The sequence below is a fragment of the Bos indicus genome, chromosome 1 (genome assembly GCF_029378745.1).
Source record: "Bos indicus isolate NIAB-ARS_2022 breed Sahiwal x Tharparkar chromosome 1, NIAB-ARS_B.indTharparkar_mat_pri_1.0, whole genome shotgun sequence".
Taxonomy (NCBI): Eukaryota; Metazoa; Chordata; class Mammalia; order Artiodactyla; family Bovidae; genus Bos; species Bos indicus.
This window is the reverse complement of record NC_091760.1, coordinates 59,158,858-59,185,581: the sequence shown is the minus strand read 5'-3', so window position 1 is coordinate 59,185,581 and position 26,724 is coordinate 59,158,858. Positions and strand designations below refer to the sequence as shown.

General features: G+C 37.4%; 1 protein-coding gene across 1 annotated transcript in view; it reads right to left on the bottom strand.

Annotated features, from left to right (window-relative positions):
- The window catches only part of ATP6V1A (ATPase H+ transporting V1 subunit A), a 60,799-nt gene that overhangs the window by 9,770 nt on the left and 24,305 nt on the right, over positions 1 to 26,724 (bottom strand). Inside the window, exons 2-11 of the mRNA XM_070788243.1 lie at positions 20,593 to 20,687; positions 16,723 to 16,851; positions 14,716 to 14,930; positions 14,293 to 14,430; positions 12,721 to 12,872; positions 8,815 to 8,977; positions 8,161 to 8,269; positions 3,127 to 3,249; positions 2,918 to 3,032; positions 2,255 to 2,318 (exon numbers count right to left, since the gene is read on the bottom strand). Of these exons, the coding sequence (XP_070644344.1) occupies positions 2,255 to 2,318; positions 2,918 to 3,032; positions 3,127 to 3,249; positions 8,161 to 8,269; positions 8,815 to 8,977; positions 12,721 to 12,872; positions 14,293 to 14,430; positions 14,716 to 14,930; positions 16,723 to 16,851; positions 20,593 to 20,677 (1,293 nt within the window). The 5' untranslated portion in view covers positions 20,678 to 20,687. The remainder of the gene's footprint in view (positions 1 to 2,254; positions 2,319 to 2,917; positions 3,033 to 3,126; positions 3,250 to 8,160; positions 8,270 to 8,814; positions 8,978 to 12,720; positions 12,873 to 14,292; positions 14,431 to 14,715; positions 14,931 to 16,722; positions 16,852 to 20,592; positions 20,688 to 26,724) is intronic.

Genomic DNA, 26,724 nt, shown 5'->3' with positions numbered 1-26,724 from the left:
TAGTCTTTGGAATTCTGCATTCAAATGGGTGTATCTTTCCTTTTCTCCTTTAATTTTCACATCTTTTCTTTTCACAGCTATTTTAAGGCCTCCTCAGACAGCCATTTTGCTTTTTTGCATTTCTTTTTCTTGGGGATGGTCTTGTCTCCTGTACAATGTCATGAACCTCCATCCATAGTTCTTCAGGCACTCTATCAGATTTAATCTCTTGCATCTGTTTGTCACTTTCACTGTATAATTCATAAGGGATCTGATTTAGGTCATATCTTAATGGTCTAGTACTTTTCCCTATTTTCTTCAATATAAGTCTGAATTTGGCAATAAGGAGTTCATGATCTGAGCCACAGTCAACTCCTGGTCTTGTTTTTGCTGACTGTATAGAGCTTCTCCATCTTTGGCTGCAAAGACTATAATCAATCTGATTTCAGTATTGACCATCTGGTGATGTCCATGTGTGGAGTCTTCTCTTGTGTTGTTGGAAGAGGGTGTTTGCTATGACCATTGCATTCTCTTGGCAAAACTCTGTTAGCCTTTGCCCTGCTTCAATCTGTATTCCAAGGCCAAATTTGCCTGTTACTCCAGGTGTTTCTTGACTTCCTACTTTTGCATTCCAGTCCCCTATAATGAAAACGACATCTTTTTGGGGTGTTAGTTTTAGAAGGTCTTGTAGGTCCTCGTAGAACCATTCAACTTCAGCTTCTTCAGCATTACTGGTAGGGGCATAGGCTTGGATTACTGTGATACTGAATTGTTTGCCTTGGAAACAAACAGATCATTCTGTTGTTTTTGAGATTTCATCCAAGTACTGCACTTCAGACTCTTGTTGACTATGACAGCTACTCCATTTCTTCTAAGGGATTCTTGTCCACAGTTGTAGATATAATGGTCATCTGAGTTAAATTCACCCATTTCAGTCCATTTTAGTTCACTGATTCCTAAATGTCGACATTCACTCTTGCCATCTCCTGTTTGACTACTCCCAATTTGCCTTGATTCACGGACCTAAGATTCCAGGTTCCTATGCAATATTGCTCTTTACAGCATTGGACTTTACTTCCATCACCAGTCACATTCACAACTGGGTGTTGTTTTTGCTTTGGCTGCGTCTCTTCCTTCTTTTTGGAGTTATTTCTCCACTGATCTCCAGTGGCATATTGGGCACCTATCAATCTGGGGAGTTCATCTTTCAGTGTCCTATCCTTTTGCCTTTTCATACTGTTCATGGGGTTCTCAAGGCAAGAATACTGAAGTGACTTGTCATTCCTTTCTCCAGTGGACCACATTTTGTCACAACACTCCACCATGACAGTCAATTTTCTGAGGCCAAAGATTCACATATATTTTAGGCATTTCTAATTTTGCTCCCCACTTCCCTGTTATTTAAAATTCAAAATTTTAGCAAATGTTAAAACCTTGAAAGTTGTAAATTTAGCCTCTTCCACTTCCTTTTACCTAATACTGACAGAAACATAGGTAAGTACTGTATTTTTCCCATATGAATAATACATGTGCTTATAAATATATCAAGGTCAAAAACAATTATAGCCCTGATTTAAATATGTCTTTCCTTTAGGCTTACTTTCAATGGCTAAGTTGGCTAGCCATGCACCAGAATTCATGTCATGTTCCTGGGAAGCAGCAGCCTAGCCAGAAACTACACTTCCACTTTCCAGCTTTGGTTTCGTCTGGGTGTGGCTAACAGAATGAGCCACAAAGTTGAGCAATCAGTTCTGAACCCAAAGTTCAAAACGCAGGTGAACCTCCTCCAGTTGCCCTGTATCAGCCAAACGCAGAGCATTACCAGGCAAGTGGAGCCAAGGTGAATTGCTGGTGCTGATTTACTACTGAATGGAAAAGAGCCACCCTCTGATAGGATCACTTGCCTTGGACCAAACCACAAAGAGAAAAACTTCTGTGCGATTTTGCTATTATGCCCTTTTGGGCCCATTTGTTTCTATTCCTAGGGTTAGTCTAACTCAAAAGTTAGAGTGTAGTATTACTCTAACACTAATAAAAGTTTGCTACTTGGATGTATTACTACTTTAGACATTAAGTCTATTATAAATTCTAGGTAAAGAGCTAAAAACATATGGCATCAAAGAGTTTGAGTAGTAAGAATGTTGCTAAAAGTGACCTGACCCTTGCCTACTTTTCAATGACTAAATTGAATGCTTCACAATGATGCGGACAACCTTAGCACAGCCTAAGGGGTGGGGCAGGGCTCAGAAGTTGACTACACTAGGAAAAGACATACCTGAACAATACCAAGAGTAGCAGATGTAACTGGATCAGAAAAGTCACCACCAGGTGGAGAAACTCTAAAAACAGGAAAAAGTCATTAGAAACGCTTATGGAAAATAATTTTGTATATAAAAGCAATTTTAAAAAATACACGAATAAAATAAAAGCACTTCTTTGAAGTCAATTTTAATGTAAATAACTTAAGAAATACAATCTTTGGAAAGAAAATCTTATATAAAAACCTTAAATAAAAACCAGTTTACTAAGTTGAAAGTTAAGAGTGACAACCGCTAAAACTTTCTAGTCTGAGAAACGAGACAGACATTTAATCATAATCTGTTTCATTTTTCTAATTAAAACAGATGAAGCAAGAAGGAAGGAAAAGGTCTGAGAACAAGGTATGGCTGTACGTGGGGATAGTGAATCTTCATATCTTTTTTATCGTGATAGGATCTTACCTTAACATGTCTATAATTTTCTAAATTGTTGCTAGGTAAGTCAAATCTATGAAACCAGTGCAAGTAGAGATGACCTAAACATGTGCATTCTAAAGAGCCCCTTGGGTGACTCCAGCACAACCTTGGTTAAGAAGCACTTCCCTCAGTGGGGCTAAACATTATCTCTTTAAAATAAAGTAACTTTTTTCTTATAATAAGTAAATAGTTTGGGTCCTTACGCTCCTACAATGCTGACACTCCCTTCCCTCTCAGGATTTCCAAGACACTTCACTCTGCCCGCTCGCTCATAGAAAGAGGCCAAACGGGCACCAAGATATGCAGGATATCCACTATCTGAAAAATGAAAAGAAAATTTTAAAAGCAAAGTTCTAGCCAACCCCCAAATCCTATCAGTCTTGCTTATACAATAAGCATTATAAAGAGTTACCTGCAGGCATTTCAGCCAAACGACCAGAGATTTCTCTAAGAGCCTCAGCCCATCGAGAGGTGGAGTCAGCCATCATACTGACATGATAGCCCATGTCACGGAAATATTCTGACAGTGTAATTCCTACATTGGGAAGAATATTACAAATTATAATTCTATAATATATAATCCTGACTTTTTTACCCTTAAGAAAACTTTAATGCAGTAAGTTCCTAAGTTAAGACTGCTAGCTATTCAGTTTGTGGTTCTTTCGGGTACACAGCTGAATATACTGTCTAGCCTCCTCTGCATTTAGATTTGGCAAGTAACTGACCCTTATCTAATGGAATGTAGAGTCAAGTGTTTCTTCAGAAGGCAAGACACACATCATTCCATGCTACTCTTCCTTCTGGCTTACTGAGAGGGAGAGAACTCCCAGGATCTATGGAAAGTATGTGTTAAAATGAAAGAGCTCTGTTTAGCCTGGGTCCCAACCCCAAAATGATAGAATAAAAGAGAATGCCCTCATCATCTGAAATAAACATCTATTATATTCAACAATTATGTTTGGGTTTTTCATAGCCTAGTCTACCCTGATAAACATTTTTAAAAGTAGGAAAAGACTTTTCTCCCATTCTTTGTTAAGATAATTAAGTCTGAAATTAATTTACAATGCATTTTTTTCTATGTATCTCACATACATATGCACCAAAAATACCCTCAATTAATTAGCTTGTTTGGTTATTTTTCAAAAGTAGTAAATGTTATTAATGTGAGAAATAATATTATCTAGATCATTCTGCTGCATAGACTGGGTCCTCTCCTGTAAAATCACATTCAGTAACCAGTCAGAAGAAGCTGATACAGTACACAGAAAGCAGTCCTGGGTTCTAGTTCCCATACTGTCATTACTCTTAGTAAAGTAACCTCACTTCCCAGTGTGGTTTCTTCATCTGTTAAAATGCAATAACTCTTACCCCATCTAGCTGTACACATCAGATGATATGGTATCTATAAACGCCCTCTGAAAAATACAAAGTACTATACAACTGCAAGATATGAGAATTGTGTATTAGTTGCTATTGCTGCTGCTAAGTCTCTTCAGTCATGTCCGACTCTGTGCAACCCCATAGACGGCAGCCCACCAGGCTCCCCTGTCCCTGGGATTCTCCAGGCAAGAACACTGGAGTGGGTTGCCATTTCCTTCTCCAATGCATGAAAGTGAAAAGTGAAAGTGAAGGCGCTCAATCATGTCCAACTCTTTGCGACCCCATGGACTGCAGCCCACCAGGCTCCTCCGTCCATGGGATTTTCCAGGCTAGAGTACTGGAGTGGGTTGCTACTGTCTTCTCTGATATTAGCTGCTACATCATAACAATTCCAAAATCTACTGCCTTAATTACTTTATTTTACCAGTAAAGAAACAAAGGGTTATATAAATAAAATAGCTGCTGGAAAATTCAGAACTTTACTATTTATCATATTACATCTGTCAGAATAAAAAAATACTGACTTCCAAGGCTTCTAAAATATGGTTCAAGGAACAAAGTCTTTAAGTAGTATCATTATTAAGGCTTAAAAAGCACAGTAATTATCATGTATTTCAATCTGATGGTACAAGCATGCTATGCCTCTATGATGACATTCACTAATGCTTGTATATCTATATATATATTAAAAAATTTGACAAAAGAGACAGATACACAAGAGTAAACCTCAAAGAAGTCTGACAGACCACTTTCATAAACCTAAAGATATTAGTGCCTACGAATCAGACAAAATCAAAAGATAAGCAAACTAGGAAAATATCTGCTACTCACAAAAGAAGAAAGACTCATTTCAAAGAGCTTTACCAATTAGTATGATAAACTACTAACCAATACAAAAATGGACAGAAGGCAATTTTCAAATGGTTAACAGATTCGGGACAAATGCTAGCTCCCTGTAAGGAATACAGAATGAAGAGTCATCTAATAAAAACAGAGGGAACAAAATGTCAACTGTCAAATCTAGGTGTGGGGTACATAGGTACTCACTGCAGTATTCTTTTAACTTTTCTGTATAATAATTACCATAAAAAACTACTGGAAAAATGAGCATTGGTGAGTATGTGAAGAAACAGAATTTGTGTCCACTGTTATTCCTTTTGAAGAGCTATTAGAATCTAAAATCTATATTAACAGTTATATTCTCAGCAATTTTACTTCTAAGAGCTTAACCTGACAAAAATACAAAGAAACATGCACATAAAACATATGACGTAACAGTGATGTAAAAGTGTAAATAACATGCATAAGGATGTTTTATGGTGTGATGTTTGTGAGAGCAAAAAAACTATCAATGATCCAAGTGTCCACCAAAGGAATGCCAGTTAAATGGATTGTGATATATCCATACAAAGGGATACTGTGTAGTCAATTAAAAGAAGGAGGTAGACTTCTTGCCTTAAAATAGTAGATGATTATGTCACTTTCTCCTTCTCAGAAGAGTAACCACCAAACAAGGAGAACAAGAAATACAGAAACACAAACTCCACTGTCAAAAACTAGGGGCCATGTTTAGCTTCAAAACAAAATCATGAGGAAAGCTAACTAAAAGAGATTAAAACAAAACAAACAACAATGAAAAAACAAGACACCAAGAATTCACCTAAGGCTGCACAGCCTCAGGCTATGCTTCTGCAAATTAGAAAGTACATCCTGAAGAGCAAAACCAAGAGTCCTTTGTCTGGAACACAGTAAAAGGGGTACCGGGCTAGCAGCAGGGGTTCTATGGACCCAGTTTGGCCTCAAGGGGAAGTAGGGGGATGGGGAGAAATAAAATTCAGAAAGATACCCCTTTTCAGTAGGTAAAAAGTGAAATAAGCTGGGTAGAAGAGAAAGAATTCATTGTAAGTGGCCTTGTCGCTGTGGATTTTGCTGGTAGGACAGAAGTAAAATAAATTATATAATTTTATGCTATAACAAATTTCACTGATTACCAGGAAGAAGTCCTGCTACTTTGGATCACAGAAACAACCATCCCCTCCCATCTCCTGCAAAGATAAGTGATAGTAACAATAAACATCAGCATATGAACTAAACAAAAATAAAAGAATAAAAAGAAGAACACAGTACAAGAATTAATCTGCCAAGGAACAAATGAGAACTGAGATCACAATTAACTAATAAAAGAAAATCTTAATACTGCATCCTACCACAAAATAAAAATCTCAAGGAATACACAGGAAGATAAAAAGGTTGTTTCATGAGCCAGCAGAACTCAACAAAGAACTAGAACAACATAAAAGTTTCATCAGAAGCAATACAAAGGATAAACACTGATTATCCTGTGAAAAAAACAAGCAAATGGCTAAACGATAAGAATTAGAGATCAGACACGACTGAGTGACTTCACTTTCACTTTTCACTTTCATGCACTGGAGAAGGAAATGGCAACCCACTCCAGTGTTCTTGCCTGGAGAATCCCAGGGGCGGGGAGCCTGGTGGGCTGCCATCTATGGGGTCGCACAGAGTCAGACATGACTGAAGCAACTTAGCAGCAGCAGCAGCAGAGAGGAAACAATACATATGGAAACAGATAAAGGAAATGCAATATGTTCCACTTGAAGGTAACCATAATGGAAGAGAAAAATTTCCAGAAACAATTCTCAAAATTTTTCCAAAGTGAAAGACATAGTCAGAGACTGTAAAGGTACACTATGTTTCAGGAAAAAATTAACAGAACTATCAATAGTGGGATATATTCCAATAAAATTATAACATATCAAAGTTAAAGAAGCATTCCTTTGGGTACAAGGAAAAATCACTTAAAAAAGGAAAAAAAGTAGGCCAGTGTCAGATCTCTCCTCAGCACAAGAAATGCTGACCAAAAAATGTTATATTCTGTCAAATTACTGTTAAAATTATAAGGCAGTAGAAAAAACCCAAACTTGCAAAGAAATAACAATTCAGAGAATATAGTTTCCATGAGCCTTTCTCGAAAAAACTTCCAAAAATCAAAATTTGTCCAATTGTAAAACAAATGGAAAAATTACAGTCAAGGGACCTCGCTGCCAGTGGAAACTGACTCCATTTTACTAGGTCTAAAGCTAATACAAACATTGTATCTATGGATACAGAACATAATGTGAATATTATAACTCCTGAATATGTAGAATTCAAAGTACCAAAAGCTGGGATGAAAATGGGAGCAAAGATGGAAATACATAAACATACTGATAATCAAAGTATTATAATTCAAAGCTGAAAATTCAAGTTATAGAGATACAGATACATCCAGGGACAGAGCAATGACAAAATATGAAAAAAAAAAAAAAAAACCCAAAAAACCCCAAAAACCCAGAAATAGAAGATACTTCATTTTAAAGTCATTAAAAAGATTAAAGCAGTTCTATTAATTTCTTATGGAGCTTCCCAGGTAGCACAGTGGTAAAGAATCCACCTGCCAATGCAGGAAATGCAAGAGACCATGGGTTCGATCCCTGGCTCAGAAAGATCCCTGAAGTAGGATATGGCAACTCGCTCCAGCATTCTTGCCTAGAAAATTTCACGGACAGAGGAGCCTAGTGGGCTACACTCCACGGGATCACAGAGTCGGACATGACTGAGTGCATGCGCGTGCACACACACACACACACACACACATATCAATGTCTTATATGGACAGAGTCTTAAGATATAATGATGAGTGCAATGTGGTGGTGGTGGTTTAATCACTAAGTCATGTCTGACTCTATGGACTGTGTAGCCTGCCAGGTTCTTCTGTCCGTGGGATTTCCTGGGCAAGAATACTGGAGTGGATTGCCATTTCCTTCTCCAGGGGATCTGCCTGATCCAAGGATTGAACCTGAGTCTCCTGCTTAGCAGGCGGATTCTTTATCACTGAGCCACCTGGGAAGCCCAATATTTAAAAAAAAGAAAAAAGTTCTAGGAATATGGTTATATGTATGAAGATACTTTAGAATGAAAAGTTCTTTGGAAAAAAAATATTTTGGTGCTAGCTTTAAACTAGAGAACACATGTTACTCTCTTTCATTCCAATTCATACACTCACCAGTATAAATAGAGGCTTCTCTAGCAGCCACAGGCATATTGGATGTATTGGCTACCAATGCTGTTCTCTTCATAATTGACTCTACCTTACCATCGACTTCCATCGTGAGCTAGAGACAAACAATCTATTAGTGATTCCCCCAGTTTCGAAATAGAAATTTTTAGTTTCATTTTCACAACTTGTTTATATTTAATCCTCCTTATCATCTGTGTTCCCAAAGAAGTATTTCCCATCATTCCAACCTCTTCCCTCTATCCCACTGTGCTGTAAAGAAAACAGTCAGTATTTCCATTTCATAAAAAAAGTCCATTATTTTATGGAAATAGGAATATTATTATTACAGTAACCTAGTAGACCATTCAAAGTCTATATGACTTTCACACCAATAGATATTTTGCCTATTTTATCTTTCTCCCAATAATTGAAAATCACTAGACCACAAAAAGAAACTTTCAAGAGTTTTGACTGAAAAATTCAAATTCCCTTCCTTCGGTATACAAATTGAATCATAAATATAATTAGAAAATTCCTTAAAATATCTTTGATAAATAAGAGCATTGCTCCAGATCCAAAACAAAGCTTTATTAATTGCCAATGAAAGCTGATTAGTGGTATTTTCTCTAGACCAGTATTGGAAGCTTTATAGATACAGACCTCTGGGAAGTCCCGGAGGACTTCAGACATCTCGTTTCCTCTCTCACCACATCCTACGTAGATGATCACATCACTGTTGGAATACTTGGATAGAGACTGTGATATCACTGTCTTCCCACAGCCAAAGGCCCCAGGGATTGCAGTAGTTCCTCCCTGTACACATCTACACAAAGCAAACAAGTAAGGATTACTTTACTCGCTAATATACACCAATAAACAAAGTAGGTTAGAGACACAGGGGCTACCCTGGCGATTCAATGGCAAACAATCCCACAGACAGAGGAGCCTGGCAGGCTACGATCTCTGGGGTCACAGAGTCAGACACAACTTCAGTGACTGAACAACAACAACAAAAGTGACACAGAAATACAAGTTAAAGAGAGCACTTTAAAATATTGTCATCTGTACATACACTTACAAAGACTGAGGTACTGACAGAGATATAACAACTGTTCCCCTATTTGCACCTAAAGTAGGATATGTTTTTTACAATAATTAATCATCTGTAATAGCTGGAAAGTGAAAGTATGTTCCATAAGGTACCTGGAGAAGAGGACTATGAAAATAAGATAAATAAAACAGTACTAAAGATACTCTGAATGCTTAAATAAATCAGTTTATGAAAGGACAATATAAGAATTAAAGCTAAAAGAAAAATACAAACATTTTTGAAGGTTGTCTTCTGAGGTAAAAAATAAGACCTAAGAATTTCCTATTTTGTTATAGAGGTTAATAAGCAAGACTTTTGTTAAGGTGTTAAGGCAATGTACCTACTCAATAAGTACCTATGAAGTCCTTCCAAGGCAGTACAAACTATGCTTGGAGACGCTAAAGAGACAGCAGTGAAGAAGACAGGCATGTTCCTATATTCACAGAGCTCTCATTCCAGTAGGTAAACTGGTGACTCTGGTGGAGTCTGCTGGTGATCACAAACAATTTAGCAACCACTTTCAAACTTTCCCTAAAAAGTGGGAGTAGAGAGGGACATACTCTTAAGAGCAGAGGAGAGTGAATGTCACAAGTATGTGTGTATGTGAGCGAGTATGTGGGTCAGGTAGGAGGGTCTGGACAGAAGAAATGAGACATAATGCTAAGGGAAATTCCTTTGTAATAGTGTATTTCATCATAAAATTCACACAAACACTGCATCCTTAATAAGGATAACAGACTTTTCTCATATGAAACTGCTGCTACTGCTGCTAAGTCACTTCAGTCGTGTCCGACTCTGTGCGACCCCATAGACAGCACCCCACCAGGTTCTGCCGTCCCTGGGATTCTCCAGGCAAGAACACTGGAGTGGGTTGCCATTTCCTTCTCCAACGCATAAAAGTGAAACATGAAAGTGAAGTCGCTCAGTCATGTCCGACCCTTAGCAACCCCATGGACTGCAGCCCACCGGGCCCCTTCGTCCATGGAATTCTCCAGGCAAGAGTACTGGAGTGGGGTGCCATTGCCTTCTCCACATATGAAACTAGTATGCATTAAAATGTTTTCCCATTGAAGCCTTTCAGTGACTCTGATAAACTAGAAAGGCAAGTCCATTCATCCTATGGCTTTGCATACTTCTTTCAAATCATCTTTAAGCCAGGGCGGGAAGGCAGGGCTGGGTGTGTCCCACGTTAGAAGTTCAACAATCCAATGTGAAAAGTGCTACCACAGAGCCCATTCAAGGTTTGTGGGAGTACACAGAAGGGGTACAAAGTCTGACGCTGGACTGGAGTGGGGTTTCTGACAGGAAAGTCTTTCTGACAGAAGCTAAGATCTGAAAGGAAACAGAAATCAGCCATATGTAGGGAAATAACATGCTATGCAGAAGGAACAGCATAACCAAAAGTTCAGGAGCAAGAGGGAGCCCTGCTTGAGGATTTAAAAGCCCATCGGGAAGCCTGGAGCATGGTCTGTAAGGAAGCAGTTGGACAGCAAGTCGCTGAGACAATACTAGAAGGTAAGCAGGAGCCAGGTCACAGGTGGCTTTGTATGGGGTTAAGGATTGTATGTTTGTCTTGAGAGCAATAAAGAGCACTTCAAGCAAAACAGTGCAGGATCACATATGTGTTTTAGTTGGATCACTATCTAATATGGACAACCACTCGGAAAGAAGGCAAAACTGAATATGTGAAGTACAGTCATGGAGTAGGGATGAAAGATGCAGATAAAAAAATATTTAGGGAACAGAATAACAGCACTAGTTCATTAATAAGATGTGGGAGAGTAAAAACAATCCTTGAGAGAAGTCACAGATTTTAGAAGAGGGATTCACTGGATGTACAATTACTGAGAGAGGCAGCAAAGTTTCAAGAAAAGGAGTGGTGATTAAGATGATGATACAGGTTTAGAAATCAACATATATAGATGAACATTTAAGTCTTGAGAGTGGATGAAGTCATTCACAGAGGGTAAGATGTATAATGAGGAAAGAAAAGAGAAAAACTCTTAAGAAATAGCAAAATTAAGGCGAAGAAAGCTGCAATAGAGAATAAGCAATACCTTCCTGTAGAAGAAGGTAAACGGAAAAGCAAAGGAAGTGGATGTTCAAGGAGGAAGGAGTAGAATGCAATATCCACATCAAATGTTGTAGGAATTAAGAAAATACTAACTTATTTATTGAGTTATCAATATGGGAGTGACTGACAATGTTAGTGAGAGTAGATTCACTGAGGAGTGGAACCATGGCCATAGTGGTACAGTGAATTAAAGTGGGAGAAGTGGAGACAACTTTTTTCAAGAAGTTTGGCTGTGAAGATAAGGAGAAAAGTAGTGGAAGGCAGAAAGAGAAGGGTAGAAAGCAGATCTCTTTTCATCACATGGGAGAAGAAAGGAAGGTCACCTAATGGAAGGTCTCTGAGGAGACATGAGGTGGGGTAAACACCAGAAAAAGGAAGAGGAACAAAGGATAAATGGGAACACGTGTTAACTGACAGAATTCCAAATCTGATGGCCCCTCAGTTCTTTGTGAAGGATCTGAGATGACCATTTGGTGAGAATAAAGGAGAAAGAAGAGCTGAAGATCTGAGGCAGGTGGAGAGGTTTGAAATAGTCACTGAGGAGAGCAGAAGAATGACAATTAGGGAAATGCAGAAGGATTATGCCACAGTGCTGAGATACCAACCTGCACTTATTTTTCTCAGCAGCCTGAGTGTAGATTTGGGAGAAGGAGATAGCCAGACTGATTCACAGTTGGTATTTTACCAGGTGGGTATGATAGAAGACAGAAGACAAAGAAACAAGAAAATGTAATATACTGACAAATAGTCATAGAAGTGATAGACTACTAAATTTAAACTGGATTCTAAAGGATATAGAAACAGGAGGTGCTGATTAAATAAGAAGAGTCAAAGTACTGAAGATCTTATGAGAGAGTAATAGAACAACACAGAGTAAGTTTAAAAGTAAGCAAGCTGAAGGGAGACATACAGGGGTTGGTGATCAGAAGTTAAAAGAGTTAATATCACTGCTTCAGTTTTTTCTGCAAATTAAAAGATGAAGTGATTTGTTAAAAGTAAAGGATAGTATGGTTATACCTAAAACTTAAAGAGAAAGGTTTTTAAGCAACTGAAGAAAATGGCAAAGAGCAGACTATAAAGTTAAGAAAGATTGCTGGATATAGCACAGAGAACCCAGGTGATTTTAGAAATCATCAATGTAAAGTCACATCAATCTACTAATTATAGGATAACAAGAAAATTTCAGAAAGTTTTAGAAATAATGCTTTCCTTTTGCAACTGTGAAAAAATAAATTCTCTTCAATGGTCTGACTCTAAATAAGCACTGGCAAAAACATAAAACATATTTCTCTAGATAAAACCTATTTTAGGATTAGCACATAAAACCTTATCTATAAAGAAGTGAAACAGTAAGCACATATAAAAATATGAGGGCAAACTATGGGACACAGCTCAAACTCACGGAAAAAGGGCATCAAGGACTCTCTGGCCAGTCAACAGAGGATGATTAGCTGGCAACTTCTCAGTGACAGGCCGAACCTGACGTACAGGCCATACTTGGACCATGCTGAACTTCTCCTTTATACCTTCAAATTCAAGCTCCAACACGACATCCTATAGAAATACAGTGGAATTTTCAGAATACTATGAACATTTCTTCCTCTAAAGAAAAAGTAATGCCAGACTTCTCCTAGGGGGGATTAGAGAGGTAGTATGTGGAAGTAGGGAGGGAGACTTACATCTTTTATTATAAATATATACCGTTCTGATTTTTTTTTAAACTAGGTACACTTATTACTATTTTAATGATTAAAAAAAAAAGTTTAGAAACTTTGGGGAAAGAAGTATTTCAAGTAATAGAGAAACAGTTAAATAAATTACATGAATATACACAGGAAAAATTCCTGAAGGATACAAAAGATATTCCTTGAACTGAGGGAGGGAAGAAATGAAAACTTTCATAATTTATTTTCCATTCTTTGTTTTTTTACTTTATTATAATCCTCTTGCACTGCTTTAATGAAAAATATTAATCTAATTAAGAATCCTAAAATATTTAATAAAGTTAAATATTTTAAATTATTTACAAAAGCAAAAAGATAATGAGTAACTTTTAACATGTGTAAATAGTGAGATGGTTTTAACTATTCACAAATGATCTCAAGGTCCAAAGACCTACAGAAATTTGTAACCTTGTTGATAAACATGAATCTGAATTGTCCATTTTAGGACTGTTCTTTAACATGTGGGTGAGTGATTCTCTAAGCTAGTGAGTAAGGACAGCTGAATGCCCAGAACCCCAATCTTAATTCTTTTGTTCTCTATTATGCCATAGAGCACAGATCTTATTCATGTGAGATGATCAGAAAATTGTTATCATCATATCTTATTGGGAAAAAGTTATATACTACAATGACCTTCCCAATAAAGATTCTTCAAACCCACAAAGATTATCATGTATCTACTGTATTTGATATGATGTGATTATCAATAATAGCAAAGGACTAAGTTTTAAATGGTTCACTGAGAGTAAGAACTTACAATCCATTCTATGATTCATTATGTGAATAGAGACTGAAAATTAAGATCAAAGTCTTTTTTTTTTTTTTAGATCAAAGTCTTTTCTATGCCTAAAGAATCAGGGGTTTGGGAACTTCCCTGGCAGTCCAGCGGTTAAGACTCCATGTTTCCACTGCAGGGAGCACAGGTTTCATCTCTGGTCAGGGAACTATGCTCCCCCATACCCCATGGTGTGACCAAAATAAAAAAAGAGAAAAGAATCGGGGGTTTAAATAATGTAGCATAAGTTAAGAAGGTAAGAAAATACTGTACTAGCTGTTTCTCTTCAAAAAGAAACAATATATTTTGCCTTTTGTATTCCTAAACTCAAGTTTTAAAGGAAAATATCTTAAATTATGAAAATAACTTAAAACTTACATATTAAATATGAATTCTATAACTATTGAGAGTTCTACAGCTGGGTAACTGTATCAGTGGGGCCACTCATGCGAGTTAAAGTTTATATGATACTTACAGAGGTATCGTAATTTCCAGGTGGAGCGATGTAGGTGACAGTTCCTCTGTTTCGTGGAGGCAACATGATTTTGTGTTTGATGAGAGAGTTCTCATTGACAATTCCGTAAATATCTCCACCAGTGATGTGACTACCAACCTAGAGAACAAACATACTTGTTGCTTAATACTCAAAGAAATGTCAAGCCATTTAATGTTCAATAAACATCAAGGAAATGCCCCTTGCCATTATTTAACTCATTTGCCTCACTTATCAGTATAACGTATTTGTTCTATAATCCTTCTTGTGGAGCTTAAAAAAAAAAACAAGTAAACTATGCTTCTGCGGTCCACTTTTATTTTGACGAAGAGTACAAAATAGTTCACTAAACACTCTTTTCACATTCTTTCACCAACTTTAGAAATTTTGATTACAAAGACATACCCGTAGGTTTTTGCAAGGTGTGAAATCCCATTTGACATCTCTGCTAAGAGCAGACACATTTACTCCTCTGGGAATGTAAATACTTTGAGTCTGACTGCTGATATCCGACAAAGGTCTTTGAATACCATCAAAAATGGCTCCCATAATGCCTGGACCAAGCTCAACTGAGAGGGGTTTACCAGTGCGAAGTACAGGGTCTCCAACAGACACACCAGCTGGGAACGGCGGTTGAGGAAAACTCACTATGAAATACCGGAGATAATATAAAATAAAGAAGTACCACAGCTTAACACGAAATGACATATAAGAAGCTAAACCTGAGATTTTCAAACTTATAGTCCACAGCATCGTGAGTGTTTCGGTAACTTTTTCATAGAGATCTACAACAAAAGATATATTTTATAATTCCATCTACTAAATAATCATGCTCAAACATTTTAATAAGTTTATGTGTCTAACAAGTGAGTAGCACTCTGAAACAAAAAGACACATAAATTGAAACAAAAAGACACAAAAATTGAAAGAAAAAAGAACATTTTAACTTCATTTTTAAATAATCTCAATTCTTGCAAAGGGGATTTATGTGCCTGTTGGGTAGTCTATAATTTCCAAACCTAGGAATCAGACTGAATACCCAATCCACATCATATGACACCTGGTTTTCATATGACACCTGGTTTTTAGCTTAGCAATTGCCAAAAACTCGGCTTCACAAAGATATGACATCATCGACAAGAATACAGTGCAGTCAGATAATGAAACTGTTTATTATCTCAAGCTACTAGTTCTCATGGTGTCTGAGAAGATGTTGAATATTCTTGTGTTTACCGCAAATCCTTAAAACATCCCAGGGCACCACATGAGTTTGCTGCAGCTGCCCAGAGTGCCTTGGGCACAGTTTGGGACCCACAGGCTAAAAATAGATTCAAAAGCCTCTCTATAATACATTGCTTCAACTATACTGATGAGGAATATCAGTTCCTTAAAAAGGATATTAGAATTAGAAAAAAAACTTAAACTCTTAAGACTGAGAAACAACCAAAAAAATTTTAAGACTTAACAATCATTAAGAGATTTATTAATAAGTGATGGTATATTCATATGCTGGAATTCTATGTAGCTGTAAAAAAGGACAGGTACTTTTATGAATGTAAGATCTCCAAAATATACTTTAATTTCCAATATTTGTTTATAAAAATATTTCAAGCCTATAGCAAAGTTGAAAGAATATTACAGTGATCTACCATACACACTGCATCTTATTTATCACATATCTATCCATCTTCCACAATACAAATATTTTTAAGTGAATAAAAGGTGTAGAACAGTACTTATACTATCTTCTGGGGAAAAAAAAGGAAATAAAAATACACATTTATAATGGTCCATATAAAAAACTAGAAGGATATATAGTAAGTGGAACTAACAAACTGGTTGCATGAATGCATGTCTGTTTTGAAACCTGGCCAAATACAGGATGACAAAAGTGGGGCAGGTTCTCACTAAACACACATTCATTTGTTTACTTTAAATCTTTAAACCATGTGAAAGACTAAATTAAAGATAAATCTAACAATAGAAAAAAATCCTTTTGATTAGTGATGATTTCATAGCTATGAAGACTTTTAATTTTATTAAAAATTTCAGGTGATTTTGTTTAGAATTAGCACTCCAATACTGACATAGAGAGAAGAGGTCCTGTAAGCATATATTTCTGCATGGCAAAAAAGCTGTCCCAAATAAAACTTAATTAAGTAGTCAGAGAAGTAATGCATAAGAATAACAGCACTGAAATATTAACAGAAATGAAAGTTCAGGAGATAATACTGATTTCTCAAAATAAGAGCACTAATTTCTAGTACCTTTCAATAAATGTCTATCTATCAGCTTTCTTCAAAATACCAGCATTCCATGTTTCTGATATCACTAGTGGTGCTTTTACCTTGGCCAAAAATCTTTAAATTCTGACTTGTAGAAAATGGCCAGAAATTGAAGTAAAAAGGATACAAGTTTCTTCATACACCTGGATGGTAGCCATGTCGCCCTCTAATCGGATAATCTCTCCAACCAACTCGCTGTGGCCCACTCTCACCAGCTCGTACATGGCTGCGCCTGCCATGTCACAGGCGGTAACCACTGAAAGGAGCAGATGAGTGTTTTAATGACTCAAGACTCTGAACAGTTCCACAGAATTAAAATACCCAGTAAGTTTGTTAATACACTTCTCTCACATATTTATAGGAAACATAAAACACCTCCTATGGGACACACAGTCTCTCAAAAAGTACATTAAAAAAAATTATACTTGATTTAAAACACTGTGTTTGTTTCACGTATATAACACGATTCAGATATATACATAATTTTTTCAGATTATTTTCTATAGATTATTATACATTGAGTATAATTCCATGTGCTGTACAGTAAATCACTGTTGCTTATCTATTTTATGTACAGTAGTTTGCATTTGTTAATCCCATACTCCTGATTTGTCCCTCCCTCCCTCTCCCCACTGATGACCATAAATTTGTTTTCTATGAGTGTCTGTTTCTACTTCATATACAGATTTATTTGTATTATTTTTTAGATTCCACATATAAGGGATATCACACAATATTTATCTTTGTCTGATTTTCTTCTAACATTCTCTAGGTTCACCCATGTTGCTGCAAAGGGCAATATTTCATTCTTTATATGGCTGAATAACATTCCATTGTGTATATACACCACATCCTCTTAAGTTGATCATCTGCTGATGGACACTTAGGTTGCTTCTGGTTTTTGGCTGCTATAAATAGTTATGCTATGAACACTGGGGTACATGTATCTTTTTAAATTACAGTTTTCCTCTTTTCTGGATATACAGTCATGAATGGGACTGCTGAATCATATGTAGCTCTATTTTTTATTTTTAAGGAAACTTGTACTGTTTTCCATAGTAGTTACACCAATTTACATTCCCACCAACAGTGTAGGAGGGTTCTCTTTTCTCCACACCCTCTTCAGCATTTATAATTTGCAGACTTTTTCACGGCAGCCATTCTGACTGCTGTGAGAAGATACCCCACTGTGGTTTTGATTTGCATTTCTCTAATAATTAGTGATACTGAACATCTTTTCATGTACCTGTTGGCCATTTGTATGTCTTCTTTGGTAAGATGTCTATTTAGGTTTTCTGCCCATTTTTCTGACTGGATTGTTTTGGTTTTTCTATATTAAGTTACATTAGCTTTTTGTGTATTTTGTAGATTAACCCTCTGATAGTCACATCACTACAAATATTTTCTTCCATTTCTTTTTGTTAATCAAAAAGACACATTTTTTAGCATATGCATAGATGGGATAAACAGAATAAAATTTTGTTAGGCTTTAGGCTAAGATTACTTGTTTACATGATACACATGAATACTATTTTCATTTTGAAGTTCTATATGACAAATATACATTGAACTCTTAACTAGTAGCACTGAGGCAAGTTTTCATCAGTCTAGGTTGCTATAATACAAGGAATGGTGGGTACTGGAAAAAATAATAATAAAAGACTAAAACTAACAATCATCAGCACGCTCTGTTTTCACGATTCTTCTGAGAAATATCACATAAAACAACAACTTTAGTTTCTAACTTTATACCAGTGGTTCTTGAAACTCTTCTGGGACAGATCTACCTAGAAAAACTCCATTTGCATTTGGGCTCCCCAGGTGGTGCAGTGGTAAAAGTATCCGCCTGCAATGCGGAAAAAGACGCGAGAGATGCGGGTTTGATCCCCGGGTCAGGAAGAGCCCTTGGAGTAGGTTGGCAACACACTCCAGTATTTTGCCTGGAGAATCCCATGGACGGAGGAGCCTGGCAAGCTATAGTTCATGGGGTCACAAAGAGTCAGACATGAGTGAGCAGAACAACAAACAGGATATTTATAATCAGTCATGACCGCTGGGTGAAAGCCTCATTAAGAATTCCTATTTCTTATAAATACTATATTAGATTTTGCACTTATTATTTTGGATCATGTTGCCCAGCAAGCAAAAGTTACTTTTCTGGCAGGAGGGTAAGTTTGGATGTTTTCAGGTATGTATAGGAATAAGTCTATGGTGGTTTTTTTTTTTAAAACTGTATTATTATTTTATTAAGGAATCCATTTTTATGACTGTCACGAAGCCAGACAGAGTTAACAGTGACGAGTTCTGGAGGTAACAATACCCTACTCTGAACTTTCTAGTTACAACCAATGTCATCTCCCTAGAAGCTCAACTTTTCTATCTCTGCCTCTCCCTACCAGACTCCTAAGGTCTCAATTCCTGCCCTCCTATTCCTGGAAGATGCCAATGCTAACTGTGTAAGAGGTCTTTTCAGGAGAAGACGACTTTTGTCTTCCCAGAAGACAAAGCCTCTACTTTGCTCTATGAGGCAGATAGCAACCCCAAACCACAGACAGGCTGGGACCTGCGCAGGCCTCAATGGAGTAAGTCTATTTCAATATTTAGCCTTCAGATACAATTAATTAGAACTATGAATTAGGTAATATTCAAGTAGAAACTATTAGGGAATTAATATTTAACTTACATTAGAACAATGGAAATTTATTTCTTTTATCAATATTTACCTCTGTATCTATAAGAATAATTAAGAAGCATAGAAATGTGGGCTAAGTCACTCCAATTATGTCCGACTCTGTGACCCCATGGACTGTAGCCCACCAGGCCCCTCTGTCCATGGGATTCTCTAGGCAAGAATACTGGAGTGGCTTGTCATGCCCTCCTCCAGGGGATCTTCCCGACCCAGGGATCTAACCCACATCTCTGTGTCTCCTTCATCGGCAGGCACGGTCTTTACCACTAGTGCCGCCCGGGAGGCCCACACTGAGATACCACAGAGAACTAAAGTGTCGACAAATTTCAGAAAAATATTTTCACCTAAACTCTTCTGAGAGTGTTCTTTGCCTTTTCCCTAAAAGTTCCTACGTACAGTCTGTCTTCCTTAAAGGCTTTATGATCATCAAGGTGAAAAATTGTTTCTCTGAATGGTGAAGAGATTGAAAATAGTGAAATATATTATTTGCTAAAAATTCAAGCTCAAACACCAAGTTCTAAGCAGTAGAAGCTTACTAGGGAGAAATAAGCGGCCCAGTGACTGATAATCTTCACTTGTATTAACACCCAAAAGCACCATCACCTCTATTGTGATTAGAACATCAAAAAGACTACAACATGAGGTTTATAAAAAGACAAGGAAAAGTGAATTTTCACGGCACTAAAGATTACAAATCAATGAGTAGTTTTACCAACAGAAACTGAATCACATTTGCAGTGGAAATGTGGAATAACAAACTTAATACTAGGAGGAGATTTATTTATTACTTAAAATGCAATACTCCAAGCTGTGGGCAAAACAAACATAAACTGCTTTCCATTCTCATTATCATGTCATAAGACTATTTTGCTACAGGTAGCTAGTTACGTGATATCTGAATCATCACTCAGAAGGATTTATACATGCAAAGAGCCATGGTTGATATTTCCGAGAAATGTTCTAAAAGCAATGACTAAAATATAAATCACATTAATAGACATTTAGGTATCACAAAATAAAACCTATAAACTTTATAGCTTTTTAACTTCAGATTTAACAACAACAAAAAATTTAAGACAGGTAACACTATCTATACATTTACATAGTAATTATTAAATTTAGATAATAAATGTTATAGTAACCCTTATGATGGAAGTATTGCCTCAGTCTTACAGCAGGTATGAAATCTTCTAAAGACAGAATTTACATAGGTGAAGAGAAACTTGTGTATTTCTGCCTAAAACATCTTGAAAAGATATTAACTGATATTAGGGATTTTTACTATTATGATTATTATGTATTACTCACCAGGTCCTGAGACCCCATGCACATAACCAAACGTGCTTTCTTTATCTTCATCACGTATTTTGGGGAGCTTGGAGAAATCCATCATGTTAATTTACCTATAATAAAAAAGAAATTAAGTTATAATTAGAAACTTTAAAGCAAAAGAACCAATATAGGTAGTGAACTCTGGTGTATAGTTGAGTTATTACCACTTCTTCAAAGTAAAATAGAATATAAAATTCTTAAGATTTGGTTAAAATTACCTCATTCTCGGATAGTCTACAGTTATTAAAACTGTAGTTTTATATAGTCTATAGTTATTAAAACTCAGAATTGTATCCCTACACAAGGTATTCCATAGAAAATATCCCACGGACTGTAACAAGGAAAGTGATGTCTTTCCAGTGGCTTTTCTAGCCCTGCAACATCTTGCCCTGCCATTTAGCTCTCTGACTTCCCCAACTACTCCTTACCTTTATCATGCTGCATAAACATGGAACTCTGTTATTACGCAAAACACACGCACATTCTGTCTCCGGGTCTTTGTACACACTATTCCCCTCGTCTGGAGTACTCTTCACCTGGATGTCAGCTCCTATACCTCCTGCAGGTCTTCACTCAAATATCCCACACTCTGAGAGGCCTTTTTGCCTATCTGCCCATCTATTTAAAATTGAAACATACCTCCCTCCTTCCCTACTTTATTTTTTACCATCTAACAAATTATATCTTATGTTTAAAAAAAAATGTTTAAACGTATAATCTATCTTTAAAATGTTTCTGTGATCATCCCTACCTCCCCCCACCCCTCGCCTTTAGCAGAATACAGAACAGTTTAGGAAATTTAGTTCAATTTATCTAGTTTAAGATGCACAACCTGAAAGACCCAAACAGTGTACTGAGTCCAAGTAGAAAACTAGTTACAGATCCCAGAGCACAAAGTTTCCTTGTAATTGCTGGTCTAACTTATTATAGACAATTTAATAAAGGAAATAAAATACATGCAGAGATAAAAAGCTACATAATGTCTCCTAACAACCTTAAAGAAAAGGTCACAGATCAATAGATAATAAAGTACCAAATAATATGCATTTATTTACTAAAAGTTCAAAGATTAGCAAAGGAAAAGGAGGCTCGCAAAGGCATACCAGGTGGAGAAATAACAAGAACAAAAGAAGGGAAATAAAAATTTCAGGAGAGTTCATGGACCAGCCTGACTGCAATAAAAAACTGCACTGCAACAGTGAGAAATAAGGATTCAAAGGTAGAGATTAATTTGTGGGTCTAGAGATGAATGCCTAGTGGACTTTATCCTACAAACAACAGGGAACAACCAAAGATTGTTACGAGAAGAATGATGTTTAATCAATCTAACATTAAGAGGAGAGGGGAAGCAGGCATGGTGAGAAGTTAAAAAGCTCTGGAAATAGTATGGGTTGCGTCTATGTTTTACCAGAGCTGTCACCAGATCCTTGCTCAAAATCAACCAACCCCTCCCTTGAACAGGAACTAACATATCTTTAATCACAGGGTCTGGACACAAAGGAAGCTATAGGGAGAGAAAAACAAAAAACTGGATATCAAAAAACTGAAATCAAGATGGTGATGAATCTGATCTTCAAAAGACCCTAAATCTCTTTCTACAGTGATTTTTTTTTACTACATTGGTGTACAAAATGACACTCCTACCTGCAGCCATGAAGGGAAGTCACCGACCAAAAGCCAGAAAGGTGGTGGTGTCTGTTTCCAGGAAAACCTTGCCTTTTTCCCAGAAAACTAATGCATATACTTCCCCATGATTAGTCTTACTCCTCTCCCTATTATCTTTATTCCTTAAAAGCAAATCCTTCTTGCCATTAAGGGGACAATTTGACTACTGAACTAAGTTCCCACTTCTCCATTCTCTGGCCACTGAATAAAGATTGTGTTGCTTCCGTTCCGCTTTGGTTTCATTTTTTGGCTGCCGGAACATGAAAGGGGGGAAAAAAAAACCTTCCCCATGGAGGCAGAGGGCCTCAGGGGGCTACAGCATGAGCAGGGTACATACAACTTAATTTGGTAACAAATGGACTCAATTCATTAACTGTTTACCAAGCTCTTACCAAGGAAAAGGTACTGTGTTAAACTTAGGGAATAAAGATTGTGAATAAAAGGAGATTTCACTAGCTGTAAACAACTGTACCATAAAGCAAGACTACTTAAGTGTTCAAATGATAATACACAAGGAGCAGAGGAGAAACTGATTCAGTTGTGGGAAAAGTGTAAACCAATGGGGATGAGTTGGAGGAACCAGTAATTGGAAAGTAAGCTTCAAGGCTGAGTTGAGTCCAGAAAGAAAGAATACAGAATGAGAGGAAAATCAAACCCTGAGCCTCGGGGATTCATTCAGGCAGGGTAGACTAATGTTTTCCAGTCTTTCTGGAGCCACTGAAGGATCACTACAGAATCCTACATTTCTTGGAACATGATCTGTAATCCATTAACCAAGGTGGCTTTCCTGGTAGCTCAGCTGGTAAAGAATTCGCCTGCACTGCAGACCTGGGTTCGATCCCTGGGTTGGGAAGATCCCCTGGAGAAGGGAATGGCTATCCACTCCAGTATTCTGGCCCGGAGAATTCTATGGTCTGTATAGTCCATGGGGACGCAAAGAGTCAGACATGACTGAGTAACTTCCACTTTCAACCAAGATGGACCAAAGCAGAGACATTACTTTGCCGACAAAGGTTTGTCTAGTCAAAGTTACTGGTTTTTCTAGTAGTCATGTATGGATGTGAGAGTTGGACCATAGAGAAGGCTGAGCACCAAAGAATTGATGCTTTTGAACTGTGGTGTTGGAGAAGACTCTTGAGAGTCCCTTGGACAGCAAGGAGATCAACAGTCAATCCTAAAGGAAATCAATCCTGAATATTCATTGGAAGGACTGATGCTGAAGCTGAAACTCCAATACTTTGGCCACCTGATGCGAAGAACTGGAAGAGACCCTGATGCTGGGAAAGACTGAAGGCAGGAGGAGAAGGGGATGACAGAGGGCTAGATGGCTGGATGGTATCACCAACTCAATGGACATGAGTTTGAGCAAGCTCTGGGAGATGGTGAAGGACAGGGAAGCCTGCCGTGTTGCAGTCCATGGGGTTGCAAACAGTTAGACATGACAGAGCAAATGAACAAGAACAACAAACCAAGGTGTCAAGCAATTTGGGAGGGGAGTGTAACAGTAAAGTCATTAACAGTGGAATTCTGGTTTGATACTCTTGGTGCTTTCAGAAAGGGGATGGTGGACAGAGCTAACAGGGAAGAATTAAAGAGTGATTAAAGAAATAAGCAAGAGTAAAAACAAAGATCAAAACCACATGGCAATAAAGGAGACCTTCCAAGTGAGAAGGATATGAGCAAAGGGGCAAGATAAGTACCAATACCTTAAAGACGATAAAAGATGGTGATAGATAAGAGACTATCATCACTTTGGTCATTTATTGGCAAAGATGAAGTTAGTGCATAAGTCATTGGAAATCATGAAAAAATATTTATTATAGTCACATATGTCAGCATAAAAGAATCAAGGATTTTGGATTCTATAGGAAAGTTATATTGGAGGAAGGGAAGTTGAGGGAGGAAGTAAAGAAAAGGGGAAACTGGTTTGTTAGGATTTTCCAGCCTCCTAAAGATACAGAAGGGATTGTTGAGTAAGGAGGAATGGGACTGCAAAAGCCTAGAATTAAATTTTAAAAGACGGAAGTTTTTCTAGAAACTACTTAGATAAGAGAAAAACAAAGTTTAAAGATAAGCATTTATTTGGGAGATGGGTTAGGCAAAGGCTTTGAAGTAGTGAACAAGCAAAGGAAGTCAAATTTTAATCTACAGAACATCAAAGATTTTCAAAGTCAGAAGAGAAATTTGTAACAATACAGTCTAACTTCTTCCTCAAATATGGTTATTTCCTATGATACATGGTCATCTGCCTTTTAAAGTGGAAATAGCATGAAATACTGAGTCACGCTTAGGAAAGATCCTAATTCTACCAGTGACACGCGGCAGGAGATCTTGGACAAATCAGAATCTCTTTGTATCTTCCCTTGACGTATCCCCTACCCTGGGCTTATGACTAAATTACAGTTTTGTAAAAAATGTTCCTTGTGAGATGTAAAATGCTTACAAAACTCTCATAAATAATACCTATTATTTAAAAAGGGCTTCAATTTTTAAAACACTATTCTATTTTTAAAAATCTTCTCTAAGAGAGTTGCTTTGTATCCAACCTAAATCTATTAACACTTTCTCATAACTTGTACCCTCTGGCCCTGTTTCTTCCAACTACTGTAGCCACACAGAGTATACTCCCTCTCCTAGGAAATTCTCTTTAGTGTCTTCAACTGTCCCTGAAAGGACAGCCTTTTTCAGCTCCTTCTCCCCTGAGGCTATACCCTGTTCTCAAGTATTTTACAATGTCAATGTTTCTTTTAAAACAGAACAAATAAAACTAAAAACTATATTCTAAATGTCATATGAGTAACTCTTCAAGAGTACCACTTTATCTATTCTGGTTGCTTCTTTTTATTGAGAAACAAAGACCAAGGCTTTGAGTCAGACAAATTGAGTTTGAAGTTAAAAACTGTGCCCTCAAGTAAATCAAATTCTTTCAACCTTTTGAGACTCATTTGTAAAATCTGCTGGGATTGCTGTGAAGCACCAAACAGTAAGCATAAGAGAAAATACTGATGACTACTAACTCTATTCTGTTAGTGTAAGTTAATATTGCCTAATTGAATTGTGAACTTCCAGATGTTCAAGCTCGTTTCAGAAAAGGCACAGGAACCACAGATCAAATTGCCAACATCTGCTGGATCATGGAAAAATCAAGAAACTTCCAGAAAAGCATCTATTTCTACTTACTGACTATGCCAAAGCCTTTGACTGTGTGGATCACAATAAACTGTGGAAAATTCTTCAAGAGATGGGAATACCAGACCACCTGATCTGCCTCTTGAGAAATCTGTATGCAGATCAGGAAGCAACAGTTAGAACTGGACATGGAACAACAGACTGGTTCCAAATAGGAAAAAGAGTTCGTCAAGGCTGTATATTGTCACCCTGTTTATTTAACTTCTATGCAGAGTACATCATGAGAAACGCTGGACTGGAAGAAACACAAGCTGGAATCAAGACTGCCAGGAGAAATATCAATAACCTCAGATATGCAGATGACACTACTGTTATGGCAGAAAGTGAAGAAGAACTAAAAAGCCTCTTGATGAAAGTGAAAGTGGAGAGTGAAAAAGTTGGCTTAAAGCTCAACATTCAGAAAACGAAGATCATGGCATCCGATCCTACCACTTCATGGGAAAGAGATGGGAAACAGTGGAAACAGTGTCAGACTTTATTTTTCTGGGCTCCAAAATCACTACAGATGGTGACTGCAGCCATGAAATTAAAAGACGCTTACTCCTTGGAAGGAAAGTTATGACCAACCTAGGTAGCATATTCAAAAGCAGAGACATTACCTTGCCAACAAAGGTTCGTCTAGTCAAGGCTATGGTTTTTCCTGTGGTCATGTATGGATGAGAGAGTTGGACTGTGAAGAAGGCTGAGCGCCGAAGAATTGATGCTTTTGAACTGTGGTGATGGAGAAGACTCTGGAGAGTCCCTTGGACTGCAAGGAGATCCAACCAGTCCATTCTGAAGGAGATCAGCCCTGGGATTTCTTTGGAAGGAATGATGCTAAAGCTGGAACTCCAGTACTTTGGCCACCTCATGCCAAGAGTTGACTCATTGGAAAAGACTCTGATGCTGGGAGGGATTGGGGGCAAGAGGAGAAGGGGATGACAGAGGATGAGATGGCTGGATGGCATCAGTGACTCGATGGACGTGAGTCTCAGTGAACTCCGGGAGTTGGTGATGGACAGGGAGGCCTGGCGTGCTGTGATTCATGGGGTCGCAAAGAGTCGGACATGACTGAGCGACTGATCTGATCTGATCTGATATGCCAAGTGCAGATTACAGATTGAAAATACAATGGAGTAAGACACAATCTCTTCCCCAAGGAGTTTCTAGCCTGGTGGGATAAAAGCAAACATAGTTATATTAAGTTGACAAAGGTACTCTCATAGGAGCAACACAGAGAGATTTAGAAGTGTATAAAGCAGAGGATCTAACCTA